This window comes from Schistocerca piceifrons, chromosome X (assembly GCF_021461385.2).
Source record: "Schistocerca piceifrons isolate TAMUIC-IGC-003096 chromosome X, iqSchPice1.1, whole genome shotgun sequence".
Taxonomy (NCBI): Eukaryota; Metazoa; Arthropoda; class Insecta; order Orthoptera; family Acrididae; genus Schistocerca; species Schistocerca piceifrons.
Window position 1 is genome coordinate 515,129,387 of NC_060149.1, and position 21,537 is coordinate 515,150,923.

Sequence of the window (21,537 nt, forward strand, 5' to 3'; positions counted from 1 at the left end):
AGTAAAAAAGAATTAGTTATGGATCTTTTCATCATTTCCTTGAGAGTGATCACATTCGCATAGATACGAACACATACATCAGGTAAGGAGGCATACTTCACTCGCTCACTGGGCGTACAAATTACTTGCGTCGAGAAGAGATCCTTACCATACGATACACGTAATGCCACTGATGGCGTGCTTTGTCATCAAAGGTTTGCGGTTCCCACTCGAAGGCCACTTTCTTTCGGCTGCTAATAGAGTAGTTGTGCAGAATCAACTGTCATTAAATATCCCTTACCTTACACCTCGCTGTTGCAAACGGACGTTACACCACGACACACGCACAGATCCTACGACGGAGGTTGAAACACGAGTGGCTTGTTTGGCAATCCAATACCGTGACCACTTAACCACGACGGCGTTACTAATTTTGGCTGCTCCATGTTGCTTATCCTTGGACTCTTCACTCTTTTTATTTTGCTTTTATTTTCACAGTCCAGTACACCTACCTGTTTTCATGCTTGATCTGTGTTCAGTTTCTGACGGGCTGTCCACTGCGCCCTCTTACCACTAAAACAGAGGGGGATGTGATAGGAAGTTTCCCTTATTAGCAAGATCTTTCTTGTGGCTGCTTCGAAACCCGACTCACCTATATAGGTATACACATTTTGTCCTAAGTTTTCCGCAACATATCTCTGCTGTTAACGCATGTGGCTTTCGGCTGTAGATAGACAGAACACCGTGAGAAATATGTCCACGTTAAAAATTTAGATTCCTACCTGTTTCGTATATTCCACATTGGTAGACACAGCAGAATATTTCTATCTTTATGAATTTAATGTGAGATATGTCTCCAGTTATAGTATTTCTACAATTATTCATTATGGCTGCTAATTTAAGAGAACCCTGGATTTCACATTCCCAACATCTCTCACTCAGCGGACCCTGCACGATGAGCTTTCCACTCATTGAATTTTCATTAATAAGGAGGGTTGCAAGGGATGCGAATTTTCCCCTCAACGATCCAACCGTAATTCAGCACTCATAAAATTCATGACTGTGATGTCCAATACTAGTAAGTACCTTTCGTTCAGGGGCAGAGTCTCAGTTATAAACATTGTGCCTGTGCATACGATGTCGAGGTTCTGCGTTCAGATTAGGAAGCTTTTCCAGTATGTAGTTATTTGACCTTATAAATTACACCTACTATTGTGTTTGGTATTAACAAATGCATACCATATGTGCCCTGAAGACTCTGTTTAAGGACATTCTTTACGTTGAAATATGATGTGTCCATGGAGCACATTGACATTATGATTCGTAGCTACATTTTCTCGGTAGCAATGATGGTCTGCTCAGAACATCTGCACTTAACCAGATTTTCCATTGCCAGTGGGGAGTGAAGTAAGAACAACCTCATCCAATGTGTGAAAAGTATATTTTGGTAACTCATCCAACAGTTCTCACAGGAATTATGTGAGTCATCAGATGAAAGGATTGAGTCGATTTTTAGATATAATATTCCCTCAATTGGTTATTGGACACATAATATATGTATTTCTGAATATCAACTACACAGAAGTAGTGGGACAAGCTATGTTCTGGTGCATTTTGTTACTTCGGATGCCTACACCAGGGACAGGTATGCACTCAGGGGCAAACCTCTTGTTCACCTTTGATTGATAGATCCTTAACCTATTGTTCTGCTAAAAAGATCGTTAATTTTGTGTGACATGTTCTTAACCTATCGTTCCCCCATCTCCTCACCCACCCACACACTGAGGAAACCTCCCCACTCGCTGCTACAGGTACACTTCCAGATCTGAGTTATTGGAGTAGCCCCTCTCACACTTTTTTAAGTAGTCAATTTGATTGACTACTTAATTAATTTCATAAATTAAGTAACCTCTCCCACTTGGGTAAACCCCTCCCCACCCACCCTGGCGTGATCGGTCATTTGGAGGGAATTCGATTGTAGTGTATGAAATATTGTTTAAACAATTTAGACAGTGTAAGGAATATTATTTAGTTATTTATGGCAGTGTATGCGACATATTTTTGTTTATGCAGGGTGTTACAAAAAGGTACGGCCAAATTTTCAGGAAACATTCCTCACACACAAATAACAAAAAGATGTTATGTGTACATGTGTCCGGAAACGCTTAATTGCCATGTTAGAGCTCATTTTAGTTTTGTCAGTATGTACTATACTTCCTCGATTCACCGTGATCAAATTGTAAATTTTCACGATCAACATGTGTTGGCTGATGAGAATCCGCACGCAATTGTGCAATCACGTCATCAACACATTTTCTGTGAACGTTTGGGCAGGCATTGTTGGTTATGTCTGGATTGGGCCCCATGTTCTTCCACCTACGCTCAATGGAGCAAGTTATCATGATACTGGATACTCTAACTGTGCTGCTAGAACATGTGCCTTTACAAGTACGACACAACATGTGGTTCATGCACGATGGAGCTCCTGCAAATTTCAGTCGAAGTGTTCGTACGCTTCTCAACAACAGATTCGGTAACCGATGGATTGGTAGATCCAGTTCCATGGCCTCCATGCTCTCCTGACCTCAACCCTCTTGACTTTCATTTACGGGGGCATTTCAAAGCTCTTGTCTACGCAACCCCGGTACCAAATGTAGAGACTCTTCGTGCTCGCATTGTGGACGGCTGTGATACAACACGCCATTCTCCAGGGCTGCATCAGGGATTCAATGCGACAGAGGACATTTTGAACATTTCCTGTAACAAAGTGTTTGAAGTCACACTGATATGTTCCGTTGCTGTGTGTTTCCATTCCATGATTAATGTGATTTGAAGAGAAGTAATAAAATGAGCTCTAACATGGAAAGTAAGCGTTTCCGGACACATGTCCACATAACATATTTTCTTTCTATGTGTGTGGGGAATGTTTCCTGAAAGTTTGGCCATACCTTTTTGTAACACCCTGTATAAACTATTTAGGGGATTCAAGGCAGTGTTTATTTAAAGAATTTTTCAGGAAATCGATCACCACCCCTGCCACACCATCCCCACCCCCTCGCCCCCTCCCCTCTCCACCTCCCCACCTGTGGAGAGGAAGGATCTCATGAAGGGAAAATCAAGGGCATATTGTTTTTGTATATAAAAATCAGTTTGTGGGGTTTGGATTTCACTTGCCCATCATGCTCTACTGTTTGGGTAGATGCAGGTCTTGTAAGAAATAATTATATATATCGCATTTTTTTCCCGATTGCGCAAGGGTTACCGTATTGAAACACACATTACACGTAATTAGACACAGTTAAAAATCTTTCGATCGCAAAGCACAAATTGACCGCTGTCCCTTGCCCACCGGACTCACAGAACGCTACCGCAAACGCCCCCAGGAGTTCGGATGCAACAGCGGCCCCCGCGAGGCGAATACGCGGCCGTCAGCTGCTGAATCATGCGCAGGTGTCAGTTCGCGTCCCAGAAGGATGAGATGGCAGCATCCCTTTGATATATGACACCTGAGAAATACCTGTCGAAATACGTGTTCACCTAGATACCGTTGCTGGCGCTATGATGCACAGCTGCGGGTTCAGCACTGAGAGAAATGTAACGGGACAGACCGTCCATTATTTATCAGTCCCTTCCTGCAATTCGTAAAGTGCTGCAGCAATATTTAACTGTCGCTTTTGTAGGAGCTTTCATGATGTCTCTGCTTGCCTGCATGGAAATTCTTGCCCTAACTGTACCTGTTTACGAAAATAGCCCGGAATAACACCGAATGCATTCTTCCTGATGGGCCTAACGAGACACCACGTGTTCCCTTTCTGGAAATCGTGACTTCCTGCTTTCAACACACTTCTCAGAAACGATGTACGTTCCCAATGCTACAATCCCTCATCATGTCTGTGCACACTTGCGTAAACACTGTTAATCATAAAAACAATTGTAGTTTTTCTTTAACATAGCTTCCGCTAAATTTTGCTTCAAGTTATTCCATTGTGCTATTACTCTCTGTGCGTTCAGTATTGTCTTCTTCTTTAAACACATTTTCCACTGTAACATGTTGCACTTCTTATGTTATTTGCTGGAATTTTGATCCTTAGCAATGAGACTTGGATCGAATGTTGTCTGAATGTTTATCCTGTGTTCAGTAGGTAACCTTAAATGGTGAGTCTTCAAGTAATTCTCAGCTTCGTCAAGTTTTTCAAGAGCTCTTGGGGGATCTAGTCTATATACTCTTCAGGTCCACAGGAATACACACACTGACATGAAAACAAAACTTGCTCCTTTTTCATGCCTTATAGTCATAAGAAATTACATAGAATGTTCAAAATTATTTTCATTGTGTCTGGAAGGGCCTAACAGGGAGTACTGCATATGATACATTGGATCTTAAGCTATACAAAAGTTATAAATATGCTCAAAAATTAAGCTTGTGTGTGAAATCTGCTGAAGTAATTTCTATCATTGTTAAGGCAAGGGTACACTTTACATGACACACATCACAAATGTCAATGAGTTTAAGCTTGGGAGTTGGCACTGTGATATGTTTTTGTGCTTTTTCGACATATCTTCAGGTCTATGCTTTGAAAAACCGTTTTTTGCAGCTGTATGTGGCATTGGTACCACATTCCTCTATTTTTGTGCTTCCATTTCAACAGTCTCTTCAACTGGACCTCTCCAAACTGAGGCTCAGTTTTTGTGCACAGTAGATGCTCTACCACATGCACTATAACGTAGCAGTAGTCCAGAACACCTTTCTTTTGTAGCCCACTGATGACATGTAAGACATCCATTCTGTATTTCAGCTAGGACGCAGACAGACAGAAATTGAAGATACGAAAAAATGTTCTAATTGTCCACTCCTCTGTTTTGCTTCTAATCAAATATTAACTTTTTACTTGACCTAACATATCGACACCTCCCATATTAGTGTTGTATTGAGATACAGCACATGGTCAGTCTATTTCCACGTATTTTATTTCTCTCTTTCACACCATCATGTAAATTTATTTTCAGGTTTGAAACCAAATGTAGTTGATACTAGGTACCGGTATATCCCTCTATTATCAAAACATTTATTTATGGCAATTTTACCATCCCTCCAAACCACTCAGCTGATGATGTCATCTTCATAGCGGAATGTGCTATAAACAATATTTACTTTAGTAGCCATTTGTGCATAATAATACCTGTTGTTGTAAAATTTCATTATAGTAATTCATCAAGTAATAAGATCAAGGTAAAATATCTGTTCTGAAAATACATGACCCTGCAACAACTGTGTCACATAGATTCAACACTGCTTCCCTCCAACATCTCCTTCCATACTGACATTTGGCGTGAACAGAACACTGCTGTATTTAAGCCCATCTTTATTTTTCTTTCGTGCAGTCAATAGTTGTTGAATTGCTGTACTCAAACAAAGTTCTCTGAGTTTGTCCAAACCCTAGACCCTTCTTAAGTATTTGGTGCTCAGCAGCTTTTGCATGGCATTTCACCACAAATAGTTCTGCTGTAAAAACAGAGCCCCACATCACACACTCCGCATGAATAACATCATATTTAATAGGTCACGAATTCTAGATTTTGTTCCCATTCTTTTTAGTACTTCTGTTTTCTGTGTAGTGGTATTGTTGAGATTTTGCCCTTAATTTTTTCCTTTTTTTCTCACATGCACAGGAAACTTTCCATTTCCTCACTTCTGGAGTCACACATTTTGTTAAACGACACTTCAATCCTAGTTTTGAACTGTAATACCCATACAAGAACTCACGATTAGTAATCGGACTGAAAGCGTGAACACACTAAAGAATGGCCTGACACGATGGCAAGTGACAGTAGTTATTGTTGCCTTAGGTCTGGTTGGCACTGTTATTGCTGACTGCGGTTTAAATGTTATCTCTGGGAATTATTTATATTCATGTCATTTCGCTGTGACAAGCAATACAAGGGAATTGTCTTGTGTTTGGCCAGTATCCTACAATTTACTGTGGTACATTGTACAAGCGTTCAACTTGTCGTATGCTCCCATAATTATCATATGAGTTGAAACAAAAAAGTCAATTTAACTTCAGATAGAACAAACGAATTACGACAAGTATTAGAATCTCTTGTGCAAAGAAGAGAAAATTACACAGTATAGCAAAGACACAGTACATGCCTCATGAATTTCTTTTATACCTGTAGAATTACAAGAAGATCCTCAAAAATGTCGGAAGGATTGCTAAAACAATGGCAAATGACAAATAGATTGAAAATTCCGAACACAAATCCACAGCAATATGGGTAGTTACAAAGAATCAAACAGCAAGTGAAACTAAACAATATAAAAATATAACCTTAGGTTGTGAAGGAAAAATGATCTCTTGCCCGACAAAAATTCCAGAGGCTTTCAACAAATATTTTGCAAACATAAGTGAAGAGTTGGTGAGTGGAATCGAAGAACGTAATAAAACAGCACTTCCATCATCCAATAGCACAAGAAATGTGTCTACATCATTGTTCCTTTCACCTTCAAATACAGAAGAAATTTTATCAGCTATAAAAACCTTGAAAACAGGGTACTCATGTGGAATTGATGGCGTACCAGATGTGATTATTAAAAAATGCTGTCTTGTCTTAGCCGACCCCTTGACACACTTGTGCAACAGCTCACTGGCATCAAGAAACTTCCCTTCATGCTTAAAAACAGCAACACTGAAACCACTGCTCAGAAAAGGAAATCCAGAAGACGTTTCAAATTATAGGCCAATAGCCCTACTGCCTGTATTTTCAAAAGTTTTAGAAATTTTTTTTAATAGGAGATTGGTGGCCAAACGGTTCTAGGCGCTTCAGTCCAGAATCGCGCGACTGTTATGGTCACAGGTTCGAATCCTGCATCGGGCATGGATGTGTGTGATGTCCTTAGGTTAGCTAGGTTTAAGTAGTTCTGAGTTCTAGGGGACTGATGACCCCAGATGTTGAGTTCCATAGTGCTCAGAGCCATTGAACAATTTTTTTATTCCACTTAGAGTGCAACATTTGAATTTCTTTATAAAATCTATGGTAAACTGAATGTGAGTAGTTTGTGACAGACATAGTCTTGATTTATCCGCAGTTCTCGCCATCATTGACGATAGTGCCCTACTGCAGAAGCTTGACCAATTAGGAATTAGAGGTATATCCAATGAGTGGCTCAGGACATATATATGTGGCTGCGAACAGGTGGTTGAAGTGCAATATATTGACCATAACAAAATCACCTACTTCTATTCAGGATATCAAAATGTGAAATACGGCGTTTCTCAAGGATCAGTATTAAGGACCCGTTCTGTTTCCCTCTATGTCAATTATCTCATATACAACAGGTATTGCCAAACTACCCTCCAATTTGCAGATGATACAAGCTTCCTTATTAGTGGGAAAACAGAAGAAGAACCAAAAGACACTGCTATCCAATCAACAGTATAGAATAGTGATTCAGCTATAACAAGCTAATTATAAACAAATAAAAGACAGCAGCACTGAACTTCTAAAATCTAAAAGGAAGGCACCACCCAAACATACAAATAGAACTAAGGGACAGACCTCATCAAAGTGTTAACAGCACAAAATTACCAGGACTTTGGCTCCAGAACAACACTAAGTGGGAGGGAAAACTAAGCAAAACCTGCTAGATGATAAGGATCTTAAAAAGTTGTTGCAGCAACACCAGCCTGTTAAATGTATACTTCTCCTACAAGCATTCTGTAATTAAATATGGCGTAATCTTCTGGGTCAATGCACCAACAAATATTAAACTTTTCAGGAAGCGAAGGAGAATATTAAGAATTATTGAAGGGATAAACAGTAGGAAGTCATGCAGACTCATATTCAAAAAATTTTCAAATCTTCCACTTCCTTACATTTTTATCTATGGAACGTCTGTTTCCTTAAAACATTATACACATAGACAACCACATGTCTTATTAAAACTGAAGATGTACATGCATACAATATAAGACAAAAATCTGAACTTCATATGAAACAGGCGAGAAAGTCATTGTGCCAAAAAGGCATTCTACATATTGGGATAAAATTTACAATGATCTGCATAACCACATTAAATCAGTAAGTAAACTTAGTAGTTTTAAGGCTGAACTAAAGGCATATTTCACTAATCATTGCTTTTACAGTCTGACATAGTACCTAGAAACCAAACAACAAAAATAAATATGCAATATGAATATTGTACTTTGCATGTTGTCTCTACTGTTTGTTGTATATATTTAAATGTTAACTCGTTGGCTACGACGTTAAACAATAATTTCTCTGGAAGGGGATAAATTCGGCGCAATTTCTGGATGCTGTTGCCGTTATTGGCCGCGCTTCAGTATAATCGGCATTTAATCAGTCTTGTACTCACATGGGAAAAATAATCGCTGTTCATGTCTACACTGTTTTTATCTCTATAATTTATTATTACGATTTACGTAAGTACCTTTTAAGTATTTTCTGTTCATACTAGATTTAATGAAACGTATTTAGTTGAACAGTACCATTATTCAAACAGTACGATGCAAACGCAAACTTTTGCAAAGTGACTGGGAAACCACTTTTCACAATATTTTTTTGTATCTATTCCCTAATAACGGCACATGCTATTTAAATTATTCCAGGCACAGAATGAAATCAACAACAAGTTACGAAGCATTGCTCACTGAGAGCTGTAATCCAAAAAGAAAGGCTTAAATTTATCGCTTAGAAATTATGTAAGTAAATTACTTTCAGTGAAACACGTTACTGCAAAAATTCAAAGCTATGAATGATTTTTTAAAGTTTTTCTTCTCAATTTGTCATGACCTATTCTACATCCTTATTCCTTTCATCGTTATGATAAAAAATTTTAGTTTAGGCCTAAGCTACGGAAATTATGATAATTTTGCCCTCATATTGGTACCGTATCGAAAATCTGAGGGAATCCATCTAGTTTTTGTTCCACGTCTGTTGTAATTTCATTTAATTGCTCTGCATACTTGTACAGTACTGAAAACTGCAAATTATGTAAACTTTATATTTTTGATGCACAGTATGGTTGTTTATACTGAGCCTCTTGAGATATGCTAGAGCCATTGCAGAAATAGGAACTCAAATTTTTCAATTTATGAAAAAAGTAGTATATAGAACATAATTCCGTTTCACCTGTAAATTGAAGTATATTATAAGGCAGTGGTGCCGCTCGATTGTATAAACGGAGTATTGTGGTCAACAGGTAATGCAGCTTGTAACGTTTAAAGAAAGGTTGAGGAGAACTGGGGTAGACTGAAGACTTCTTTAGTGAAGAACTGACACTGTCATGGCTGCCATTTAAGTTTCATAATAGTTCCTACAGTGACCCCTGGTTGGACTTTTTGTTTTACATGCCATAAAGTAATCGATATTGAGCATAAAGTGTGCAAATTTGTGAGCGATTTGCAAATATAAATTTTAATAAACTCGTAGAAAAATGAATACTGCTGATAAAGGTAAAAACATAATTTCATTAATAGAAACCATTGTGAAAATTGTAGCGGTCACAATGGAAAGATACAACAACAACTGAAATGAAAGAAAAACATTTATGTGTAATGACGATCAGCGTGTACGTATAATAATAATAATTCTGTTCCTCCACATACTATGCCTGCTGTATATTTTTCCATATTATTTTTCACGTCCGTTCTTTTATTCACTACCGTAAAGTGGAATCACTTTGCCCCACTTTTGAACAGTTCTTCAAACAAATTCATGTACTGTGTCGTTGTTTTGTAAAATAGCTTTTGAAATTGAGGAAGGTGTATGCTAGAGCAACGTAAAAACCATCTAGTAATGTAGAAAGATATGACAGATTAATTTTTGAAATTTTGTAATGTTTTACAAGTTTGAGTAAAGTAGGCCCTGTGTTGGATTTCTTTGCTCCACGTAATATAAACATTATTGTAAGACAGGATGATAGTTTGAGGCAATGATACTCTTTTCAAAATTTATTTTTCTACCTTATAGGACCATAGTAAACCACCATTGGTGAAGTTTTTGGTTTGAAACGGAAAAATAATAAAAAAAGCAGTGTAGTGCACCTTTTTTCGTTCAAGATGTAAAACGGTTTCAAAAGTGAACAGAATTTAGTGTTTTTTTGCTATCAAACAAGAGGCCAGTGTTTCATTAGGTATTCAGGTGTGTCCAAATCTCAGTAACTACACCAGGAAAATATTTTCCATAAATTCATCACCATTGGCCAACTATGGCACTGAAAAAATACTTTCATTCAAATGCTTTGAAAGGTTTACACCTTCAATTAAATTCTCCCATTTGTGAAAAAGTATATCTTTAGTTAAAGGTAAGTTCCAATTACGAAAAGATGGCGTCATGATATTTGTGGTTGCACCATCTTTGCTGCTAAAACTTCCATTAACAAGATGGTAATATTCATTTTGATACTGTATAATTACAAACGCACCAGTCTGCTTGCTGATTGGCTTTAGCTTTTCCTATGATTCTGACAGAGGCACTTCATTCTCTGTGCACTCCCACTTAATTTGTTCTCTTTGTTTCCCAATCTTCCTCCAAACTTCCATCAAGAATTTGTTCTATAAGCACATCATCAGCACTGTTTAGATTTTTCTTTTCTTAGGTTGTTTACTAGTACCTGTTTCTGTTGGAGAAGCATTATGTGACATTTCAAGCAAACACCATTTCTTATGGATTCCAGGCATTATTTCACATGCCCTCTCATCCATTTACACAAAGCAACATTAATCTCTTAGCATTACTAATTTTCATCATAACAAGATTCGTCCCAATCTGAATTAGGTCTAAAACAACTTTATCAATGGTACAAAGTTGCCTCTTTTTTTTTTTTTTTCACCGCTGCTTTAGATTCTACAGCCATAAATAATGTGTTGAGTGTGACTCTGTGAGTGTGATATGATTTAGACAATGGAATTTCTATACATAAATGCATGTTATTTTTCTTCATTTTCAGTAGTTTTCCAGTACCGAAATACCACTTTATCCATACAAAAATTATCTAAATAGTTCAATAGTACAGTAGTACAGATGTGGTTAAAGGAAAATATTGATGATAGCGAGTGACAAAATAATTCCAACATATCAAATAGTAGAAACTGTTAATTGCAGGACAGAATCAAAACCATCCCCAAATGTTCATTAGGATAGGTGTTAGGCAGGACTGAATCTTTTTTTAAAAGATGGAGAGAAGCTACCCCTGCGGAGACAAATAAGTCCTGCTGTGCACTACTCTTTCCTTATGTGTACTATTCTATTTGTTACTCTTCTTTTACCCTTGATACATAACATGCTTATTGTATTTCCTAAGATTTATATCACTTGGAGCATTTAAAGTTATGTAGTTATGTTACTACTATAGCATTAATTCTCATGTACCAGTACTGATATTTTTTTTAACTGAAGTAGCTCGTTTTAATAAATACTACTATGATGAATGTAAAAGTTTAATCCTACTGGTAGGAGAAATCAAAGATATTTTACAATAATTCTGAAATTGTTGGGAAAACAATATCAGTACCACAACGTAAATAATGTACTGTATTTGAGAAAAAAACTCATTTAGTATGCAAATTTAACAAATACACATTGTATTAATATCAGAAGTTTTTATTTTATGCATTTACATTGTTTTACTTGGTACCTCTCTTAAAGTAAAGCACAGACTGTAAAAAACACTACTTATATGCAATACATTTTCGACAGACAAGTATTACATTACTGTAATTATAATGTGTTTTGGGGATCCATTAAATGTCAACTGTGCAGCCTACATCAGTATTTCTTTGGTGGAAAATTATGTGTCATTTAATGACCTATCCTTCATACAGTGGCTTACTGTGCCAATTATCAGAATTATTAAAATGGTGAATATGGTAGGGGAGATTGCAGTTAGCTGAACCTCAGGTTAACTGGACCATCACATTAATTAACAATTTAACAGGGAAATTTATTTTTCCATACCATAAAGTTGCTTCCTTGTGTTGGAAGTTCCATCTGACTGGGAATACCATTTTAACTCATATGGTTGCTGTATGTTAGCTAAATTCACAGATGTATTTAAAAATGTGAAATTGTTTTTCACATCTATTAATTCTCCTAAATTTCAAACAGCAATAATGCACGATTCTGTTTCTTCAAGTTAAATTATCTGTTTATTAGTTTGTGATAACATCATAAAATGTAAGATGTGCATGGAGCCATTTTCACACTATTTTGAAGATTTTTGGCAAGGTAAAGGTGAGGTTACTGAGCCAATAAAATGTGGGGTTAGGTGGACTGGTTCAGTTAACATATGAGTATAATGAGCAACTTCATAGAAAATCCTGCTAATTCACCCAGAATTACCATATAAGACATTGCAGCCTTGTAGGGTTAACATAATTTTTGGCTTTTATTGTTTCCACCATCCTGAAAAGCTTTAGTGTTAGCGATATTAAATGTTTCAGGTCAAACATATTTACTTACCTGGATTTTTTGTCATCAAATGCAATGGACAGACCTCCACTAATTCAGCAATAACTGCCTATGACTCACTAGCAGGAGCTTGGCAGTTGGAAATGTGGAGAATATTGGACATCGGGCAAAATCAGCAGCCAGAAATTACAGATTCTGTGCAAGTTTGCCCATATTATAAGACTGGTGCAAGGAAAACATCAAGAGGTAAAAATTAAAGATAATCAACTGTCTTTACCAGTACATCCAGTTAACCAATAATGAGATACTGCAGCAAAAGACAGAAGCTCAAAATATTTGCCAAGAAAACATACATTCAATGAAGTAAAGCCTTAGCTCGAATGCCCAGTATTGGAAGAGAGCAGCAGCAGCTCTGAAGATAATGACTGTGTCCAGTACATTGATTTCTCTGATACTGACATGTCCAGAATTGGTGATGAAAATGATTACCTTTGTTACCACTTCTGTGTCATTCACCAGCCATGGCTGGACAGACAGAGTCAAGTTTACAATAACATTACCAGTACTGCAATAAAATTAACAAAATACTGCATTTAAAACTGCAATGTTTAAGTGGGTACTATAAAAAATAAATTTAAGAATTAGATTACAATACAAATTACAACAATAAGTTGTTTATTTAGTAAAATGACAGAGTTGATGCTGTTTTCATTGGCACTGAGTTGCAGTTCAGGTAGACACTGTTCTATCAGTGAAGAAGTATTTTTATTTACTGTACAAACGTCACTATTTGTGCATACACTAAGTTTAAGTTCTAAATTGTTCAATTGGTAATGACTGAATATCTTTAGGTAGAGCGTTAAATACTTTTATGGCCACCACTGGGAAGTTGTTCTGCATCTAGTTAATTGACAACTTGGTCTGTGTATACTGTCTTTACAGTGAGTGCTGTGTTGATGAACTTCATTTCTCTTTCTGTACATCTCGTGATATGTCTTTGTGTGAACAACAAAACTGAAAATTTATTTTCTGAAAACAGTTGGAGTTCCGATTCTGGAAAAAATTTGTTTGCAATGGTCATTTTGTTTTACTTGAGACAATGATCCTCATTGCTTTCTTTAGTAACAAAAGCTCATTCTTGCAGTCTGCAGAATGACCGCACAGTAACAGCCCATAGCTAATGTGGCTGTGAAACATTGCATAGTACACTGCTAGTAGGTACTGTTGTGAAAGGGCACTTTTTAATTTCTTCGGCAGGTACAGAAACCACAAGAGTTTGAAATATATGTTCGATGTGGTGTTGCCAGGTTAACTTGGTGTCAAAGAGAAAGCCCAGAAGCTTAACAGCTGCTTTGGCACCCAGTGCTCCAGTATCACTTAGTCTGCATCTTGTCTTCATTAATTTTCATCTTCTTCATGATGAACCAGGTCTTGGCCTAGTTGAGTAGGACATCTACTTGATGAATAGCTTGAAATACATTCCCCCCTTTTGTGGACAAAGTCGTGCCATCTGCAACCTGTTAGGTGTGTCCATTGGAGCCTATGTCATTAATAAAAATTGGGAACAATAGGGGACCTATTACTGAAACAGTGAAGAAGTAAACTTCATTGTAGTCAGAGTAGAACAGAAATCTGACATGAGTGGTCACTAACATGTTGCTCAAGTCTAAAATATATGATGATGGCTGTGAAGTGAAACTTTTTTTAGTGTTGTTTCTACTACAAAATTTGAAACTGCAGGGGAAAAAGGTATCTTTTGTTGCTTGAAATCAAATAACTGCCATACTACCCAATCGAATACACGGAACTGTTGTTGCTTGAAATTAAGTAATTGTCATACTACCCAATCCAATACATGGCACTAAGGTTTGCTATGAAAACATGATTTGTTTCTAGCTTGATGTCACTAAGTTCATTGTGCGCTAGCTTTGTTGTTTCCATAATTTTTATTTATTTATTTAAGTATCAAGATGTATCTAGAATTGTTAGTAATGATGTCACAATAATTTTTTCACATAGGGCCCTTGTAATGGATCTGGGAGATGTTATTTTTTTTTACCGTATTTGTCGATACTGAATTGAAAATGTTTTCTTATATTTTTGTCAGAATTTATTATAATTTGTCTTATTATATGTTAATTTACTTCTGTTTTTGAGAGTAAAAGCATATTGATTACTATTAGAAAATGTATCGAAGAATAGCAAAGCTACTGATTGTGTAAAATATCTTTGACGTTGGAGTAGTCTTTGACTATAGTCAATCCGAGTCGGAAGCTAACTCTTGGTGTGTGTTGACGGAAGGACAATGTGAAGGTCGCCGTCATAAAATAATTTTGAATTATGTTACTATTATTTTTGTATTATCTGGAAAGAAGAAACTACATTTGAAGAAACTGTATTTGAAACACCAAAATGAGATAAACACGCTGAACCACGTCATTTTCTGCAGCCGACAACGATGCATTGTGGAATCAGACAACTGAAGCCAAGACTTACATTTGCTTGCAAACGTCTAATGGAAAAGGTACTGTCACGAAATATGGCAAATTTCAGTTTATAGAAAATAGTGACCATATTTTCAACTTGTGTAATAGCCGGGATGCCATATTTCACCCTGTAATTAATTTACTTAACTGGCCAAACATAGGGTCAAAACTCTTCTCCAGCTCTGTAAAATTTGTGTGAAAGGATGCAAAAATGCCTGTAATTTTCGTGTATGTGGTCCTCCATATTCATGAATAAAAGTTTTTAAAAGACCCATTCTTTAAGTAAGATTTCAAAGGAGGTTGTATAGGGAAAGTCTTACAACCTTTCCGGGTCAAATGTTTGCTCCCACACACCCCTGGCATTAAAGGCATACATATTTGTTCAGATGCAGACCCTTCACAGTCACAGCCCTCACCGGACATCGCTACCCTACCATCCTAGTTCAGAAGCAGATTTCCTGGGCCATCACATCCAATCCTGGTATCACTCATCCCTCCAAAAAAACAACCCAGGAGTATACCTTTTGTCCTTCAGTATCATCCTGGTCTTGAATGTATTAATCAGCAGCTTTGACAATGCTACAACTTCCTAAAATCGTGCCCTGAAATTGGGTCCATTCTGCCTGACATTTTTCCCATCACACCTACAATAGCTTTTCATCAGCCTCCCATCCCCACCCTCCACTCCCTTTAAGCACCGAAATCTTCTATTCAGGCCTCATGCTATTTCTGAACATGTTTTCTTACACTATGGTTCCTACCTCTGTCACCATCCCCAATGTAAGACTTGCCCCCCTGCACCCTCTTACCACTACCTCTGCAACTGGCAAAAAATGTACTATCAAAATACCAGTATGTATCTGTGCTTCTGATATGACATATGTAGTGTACCAACTGTTATGTTAACACTGTTAAGCCTCTTACATTGGTATGACTATCACCAATGTAACAGTCAAGATAAATGAACTTAGACAGAGGGTTTATGCTGGCAACACACAATATCATGAGACAGAGCATGCTCTACATGACAGTCGTTACCTCAGAGTGCTGCATTTGGGAACTCGCACTACAGAAGGTCCTTGATTCTCACCACCCACCTGTCCTTAATTTACATTTATTTATTTAGTCTCAGCCTCCCATCCCCACCCTCCACTCCCTCTAAGCACCTCCCTCTTGTCAGTAACTACTCTTATTTTTTCTTCACTATGTTTTAGCTTTCTACACCTTCTATTTTCTGGCATGTTCATTTTTTCCCTCCACACCACCCCAACCACATACAATTCTCTTAGTTGTCTGCTCTTGTTAACTCTTGCACAATGTTTTGTCCCTATTCTCTGTTTTGCTTGTTACCCAATCTTCCATCTTCAAGCACTTAGGTTTTTAATTTAGTCGAATGCAATCCCCAACAATCAGTCTTTCTTTCTTATCCTGTTTGGTAAGTCTCCCCTGACATGGAGTTAACAGTTGACTTTTCCACACAATCCCCATTTCCTAAGCCTTGCCAAAGTTTACAAATTTCCTTAACATCTATACATGTGTGTTCTGTGTTGCTGTTTGGTGACTATATTTCCTATCTATCCTGTTACATTAAACTTTTCCGTATGTAACATGAATATTGCCACTTAACTTCTGAGTAAAAATATCTTACAATTGAAAATTTTCTGCTATGGAAGCTTTTTGTTTGGTCTTTCCAAGGTTTATTTTGTAACTTTTTTAAATGAAATGTCTTTCCCTTTAGGTATTGTATGGAATACAATAGTGGAGAGTTGTACCTCAGAGAAGAAATTCTGTAACAGTACAATTTCTTGTTAAGATTGTAATGGTAAATCTACAACAAACGTTACGCAAGACATCACCTAATTGGTCATATCCTGTAAGGTAGATGGGAAAGAAGAAATTTTTGTGAAGATTATTTTTCACTAGTCACTGTGAGTAAAGCTAATTTGTATGCTGGTATTGTTAAAGTATTTTAAAGTATCATAAACTTTTTACCTGGGGTTTGTCTCATAAACCACATTTTTATTAATTTTTGTAGCTAATGTTTACTCATTTGTGTGCATAATTGCCACAATGTACATTAGTAGTGTCATCACAACCAATAACGTATCATTTTGTTCCAAATTATGCCTCAGTTACTTACTGAAATGTCTACAGACCTATGAGTATTAGCCCGACCCCGCAGATTCTACTGGTTCCTTTTGGAGTGATGTTAAGTGGAATTTACAGCATATTTTGCTTGAGATTCTTTGCTATGGTCTGAAATAAGTATAAATTTCTTTACATAGTGGATTTGTTCCATAACAATGTTATAATCAGTTTTTCTGTTTGCTGTTATTCAAAAGTGACTCTTAGTCAGTGATAATGATGAAAATTTACTGAGGATAAAACAGTAGCTCACGATGGTGATCTCAAGTCATTTACCCAACATAAATTGCAAATATTCTTTTGCTAGAAAATATAATATTCAGCAGTAACTAGTACACATGCCCTACCTTATTACTCAATTTTGTTAGAAAGTGACAAATTTGTTTCCGATGGCATCTGGTAGAAATTGTCAGCTAATATTTCCACCATTGCTTACTTTCCTTAAGTAGTAAAAGTTGCTATGGCAAATGTGGTAGTTATATAATGAAGTCTTAGATGTATCCCATTTAACGTAGACTGAGAATGAGACTTAAGTTATTACCAGTCCCATCAATCCTTTTTCTGTCAAGACACTTAGTTCTCAATACCATGTTGAATGAATAACACTTCTGTAGCCATGGGAAATAATTAAGTGTGGATTACGAGCCATTGTTTTCATATCGTGTGTTAACTGTGTGAGTGACACAAAAATGACAAATCACAGGATCTCATTGCATCTAATCATGGCAGTGTCATTGATGCTAGCTGAGTATGCCATGCTTTCAGCAAAGTCCTTACGGCACTAAGCTATCTACAAGCTAATGTATCAGTTATGAAATATAAGGTTCTCAATTTGCATAAAATAGCCACCTTCAAGGCCAGATGCTGCAATCAGAGATTGCAAATGTCTTCTTGCCATTAGTTGGCCCTGACTAGCAATGAACTGATGCAGTGCATCAAGTCCCTCACAGATTCATTGAAGTGTGCAATCTATTTTCTGGACACCTATACGGTTCTGAACCATATCTGTACCATTCTGCACACACAGATATTTCCATTAGTGCTTCAAAACTTTGAGCCGTGATAAAATTTAAGTAAAATACATAGTACATCTCTATAAAAAATGCATCAGAAATAATTTTCGACTGAAGACAGTTTAAGCAAGTACAGCTAATATTATTTGCATATTACTTACATAACATGAAAGGGGAGGCCTTTTGTGGTTGCCATTATTACTCACTTGCAGATAATGCAAGGGCTTGTTGGCAGTTTATGTTCACTCATTTGCTACATGTTTTGAAATTCACGACTCATTTTTCTCATGAACTGTTTCAGATGGCATGAATGAAAACTCAGCCTGGCATCAGAGGACACATTGCTTCTGTCATTTTGAGCCCTTGTGGAATCTTTCCTGCAAATATGGTCATGCTTTGGCTGCTCTATGACCATTTGACATGAATCATGCTCTCTCATAAGAAGATATGGAGCAAAGTCATTCTCCATTACCCTCACTGTCTTATGGCATGCACCCAGATGATACCACAATGTTCGTGGCTAAGGACGATCCAACAGTTACCAAGAAGCCATCTGTCTCCAATTGGTAAATAGAGTAATACTAAAACCATTAGTGGCATTACAAATAGCAATAGTATGGGAAAAGAACAGAGTTTAATGTTAACCACTGATCTTGTAATGACATGCATAGTGAGAAGTATACTCTTGGTATATGTATTGTCACATTACAGTGCAGGAGATGTGCTGTAATAAGATGTGATGTTAGTGTGGATTATTGTAATAACTGACACATAAGTATATATTCAGAATGTCATTTGCAGTCTGTTCTAGTGGGATGCTTCCAACGTAAAAGTTCTGGGTATATTGTCTCTAAAAGTAGATATCCACATTATGGTTCAATCAATGATGGAAATGGATATTGATTGAAACATAGATAGAATATTGTGCAGTGAAGAAATCGTTGATCATATTGCACTATGTAATGTAGGTTTTTGCAGACTTTCAGGTTGTATTCTTTTTTTTAATGTGCCAGCATCTGTACTAAAGCTGTTTGGTCATAGACAAAAAAAAAGAACATCAGATATTTATGATGCAGATACATGTGCTGAGTACAATGTGCCAAAGGTTTTGGGCATGAAATGTTTGCTGCAAGAAAGCTTTTCCACTTTGATTGGAAATCTCAGGTACAAAATATCCCTAGTCTTTTTTTGGCTCTGTGGAAATAGATCCTTCAGATTAATTTAGTTTAGTTATTTATATGCGTTGTAGATCTTTTGTAGAATACTATACCGTGTATGATATAATGTGAACTGATTTGTTTTGCGTGGCATTCAAAAACATTAATATTGAAATGTAATTCCATATTGATGGGTTTATGTAATATAAGTATATTTAGTAGTTCAGTAATAGACACACATAAATATTTAATCCACACTAAGTAAGCCACTAATATATAAAACACAATTCTTCTATGGGATAGAAAGAGTTGGCCAAACTCATTTTTTGATTTTTTTGTATTACTTTGTGTAATAGAGCCACTATTTGTTAGGTACTTGAAAAAAGATTTTGCTAGTTTATTAATTCCCTTTTAAGCTAAAATTAGTTTATTCCATACTTAATGTTTTACTTATGACTATTACATTTGCTTCCGAAGAAGTTTCAAAACTTTCATAAGAAAATACTTCTTATCAAATACTGTGGATAAAATTCAAAGTTACTTCATCAGATGTCTACAGTATTACAGTCAATGATTTGATGTTAGCGCTTGGAGCCAAAGTGCCTGAACTGAGCTGTTGCAGAAAGGGCAGAATGTTTCCATTCTTTTGCCATTTAAAATCCATCTCAATTTTTAAAGGAGTAAACTAGGCCACTAACTTTTCATTTAGTACTAAATTCATTGTTGACATGTTTTCTGAAATACATAAGTTATTTTCTTAGTTTCCTTTCTGTAGTTGGTCCATATTATTGACTACAAACCCCATGAGTATCTAAATGCACAGTGAAGGTGGGATTAGAATCCTGAAATCCTTTAAAGGCATTATAAATTAAAAATATAATACTTATCATGCTGCAAGCCTAATTGTGGATTGAGACTACCCTCCAAAGAGCGCAAAGTCAACCCAAAATTCCCACCATATGGAAACGACATTCATTCACAGACAGGCTCAATGAAAAATATTACCAAAATATTAAATCTCTTGGATGAAGTCTTTTTTTCTGCACACACATTCACACAAGCACAATTCATGGAAACATGGGGGCTGTCTCAGGGCGCTAGAGATCAACTGCCAGTTGGGTTCTAGCACCCTGAGACAATGGCCATGTGTGTGTGAGTTGTGGTTGTCTGAAAGTGTATGTGTTTTCTTCTCCAGGAGAAGGACTTTGTACAAAAGTTTTAATATTTGGTCAGCATTATTCATTGCATGTGTCTGTGACTCAATACCTCCACTACATGGTGAGCAGCAATCTGTTCTTTCCATATTCTTGTTATTTCAACATGTAGTTTTCATTGTTCAGAAAATGTTACCATAAGCCATAATAGAGGCAAAGGCAGAAAGTAATTGATTCTTTGTGTTTCGCAACCAGTGATGTAGATTTTTGTCAAGCTGAAGGTAGCAGCTATCAGTTTCTTCATATGATGGTGAATGTTGTATTTTCACCAATGGAATTCCATTAGTGTTTAGTCCAATAAATTAAGAAATCTCAGTACATTGATAGTTTATTATCTTGTGACAATAAAATGTCATTTAAAAAAGTTTTTGTGCAACAGAAACTGTAGGATATATGTTACTTGTATTTTGTAAGCTGCATTGCATTGTCACCTGTTATACATTTTGTAAAATTATTTTCACTATATCACATTTCTTTCACAACCATCTTCTTTGATATAAGGTTAATTATTTCATTGGGCAGTTCACATTTCATTCTTACATGTACAAGAATTATCATGCATCACAATCACAGGAAATCTATATAAACAATTCCTTTGTAAATAATAGAGTAAACGAGATTGCTCACTGAATAGCAGCAGCATTTATTCATCAACAGGCACACACAAAAGAGAAAGGAAACTTCCTGGCTTCCTGAATGATTCCATTGTTGAGCCAGAGTACACACACACACACACACACACACACACACACACACACACACACACACACACACACACACACACACCTGTGTTCCTACATTTTGCTGGCTGTAGACACGGCTGATAGAATGGAAGCACGCAAGTGTGTGATTGTGTTTTAGTTGTATATTTGTACTCAAGCTTGACAAAAGAGTTATTCCAAAAGGAAGCAAGTTATCTTTCTCTTTAATATGTGCCTGTCGATAACTCAAACACTTCTGCTGTTTCGTGAGTAGCCTCCTTTTCTCCTAAAGTGTTAACAAACGATTCATTCATGTGGATTTCCTGTAATGCTGACATGTTTTAAAACATGTAAGAATAGAATGTGGACTTTCCACTGAAATAATTAATCTTGTATCAAAGAAGATGGTTGCT

At 36.7% G+C, this 21,537-nt stretch overlaps 1 protein-coding gene across 1 annotated transcript in view; it reads left to right on the top strand.

The window, feature by feature from the left end:
- Positions 1–14,881: 14,881 nt before the first annotated feature.
- The window catches only part of LOC124721764, a 65,202-nt gene continuing 58,546 nt past the window's right edge, over positions 14,882–21,537 (top strand). The window contains exons 1-3 of the mRNA XM_047246874.1: positions 14,882–14,932; positions 16,633–16,822; positions 18,354–18,618. Coding sequence (XP_047102830.1) covers positions 18,480–18,618 — 139 coding nt within the window. The 5' untranslated portion in view covers positions 14,882–14,932; positions 16,633–16,822; positions 18,354–18,479. The remainder of the gene's footprint in view (positions 14,933–16,632; positions 16,823–18,353; positions 18,619–21,537) is intronic.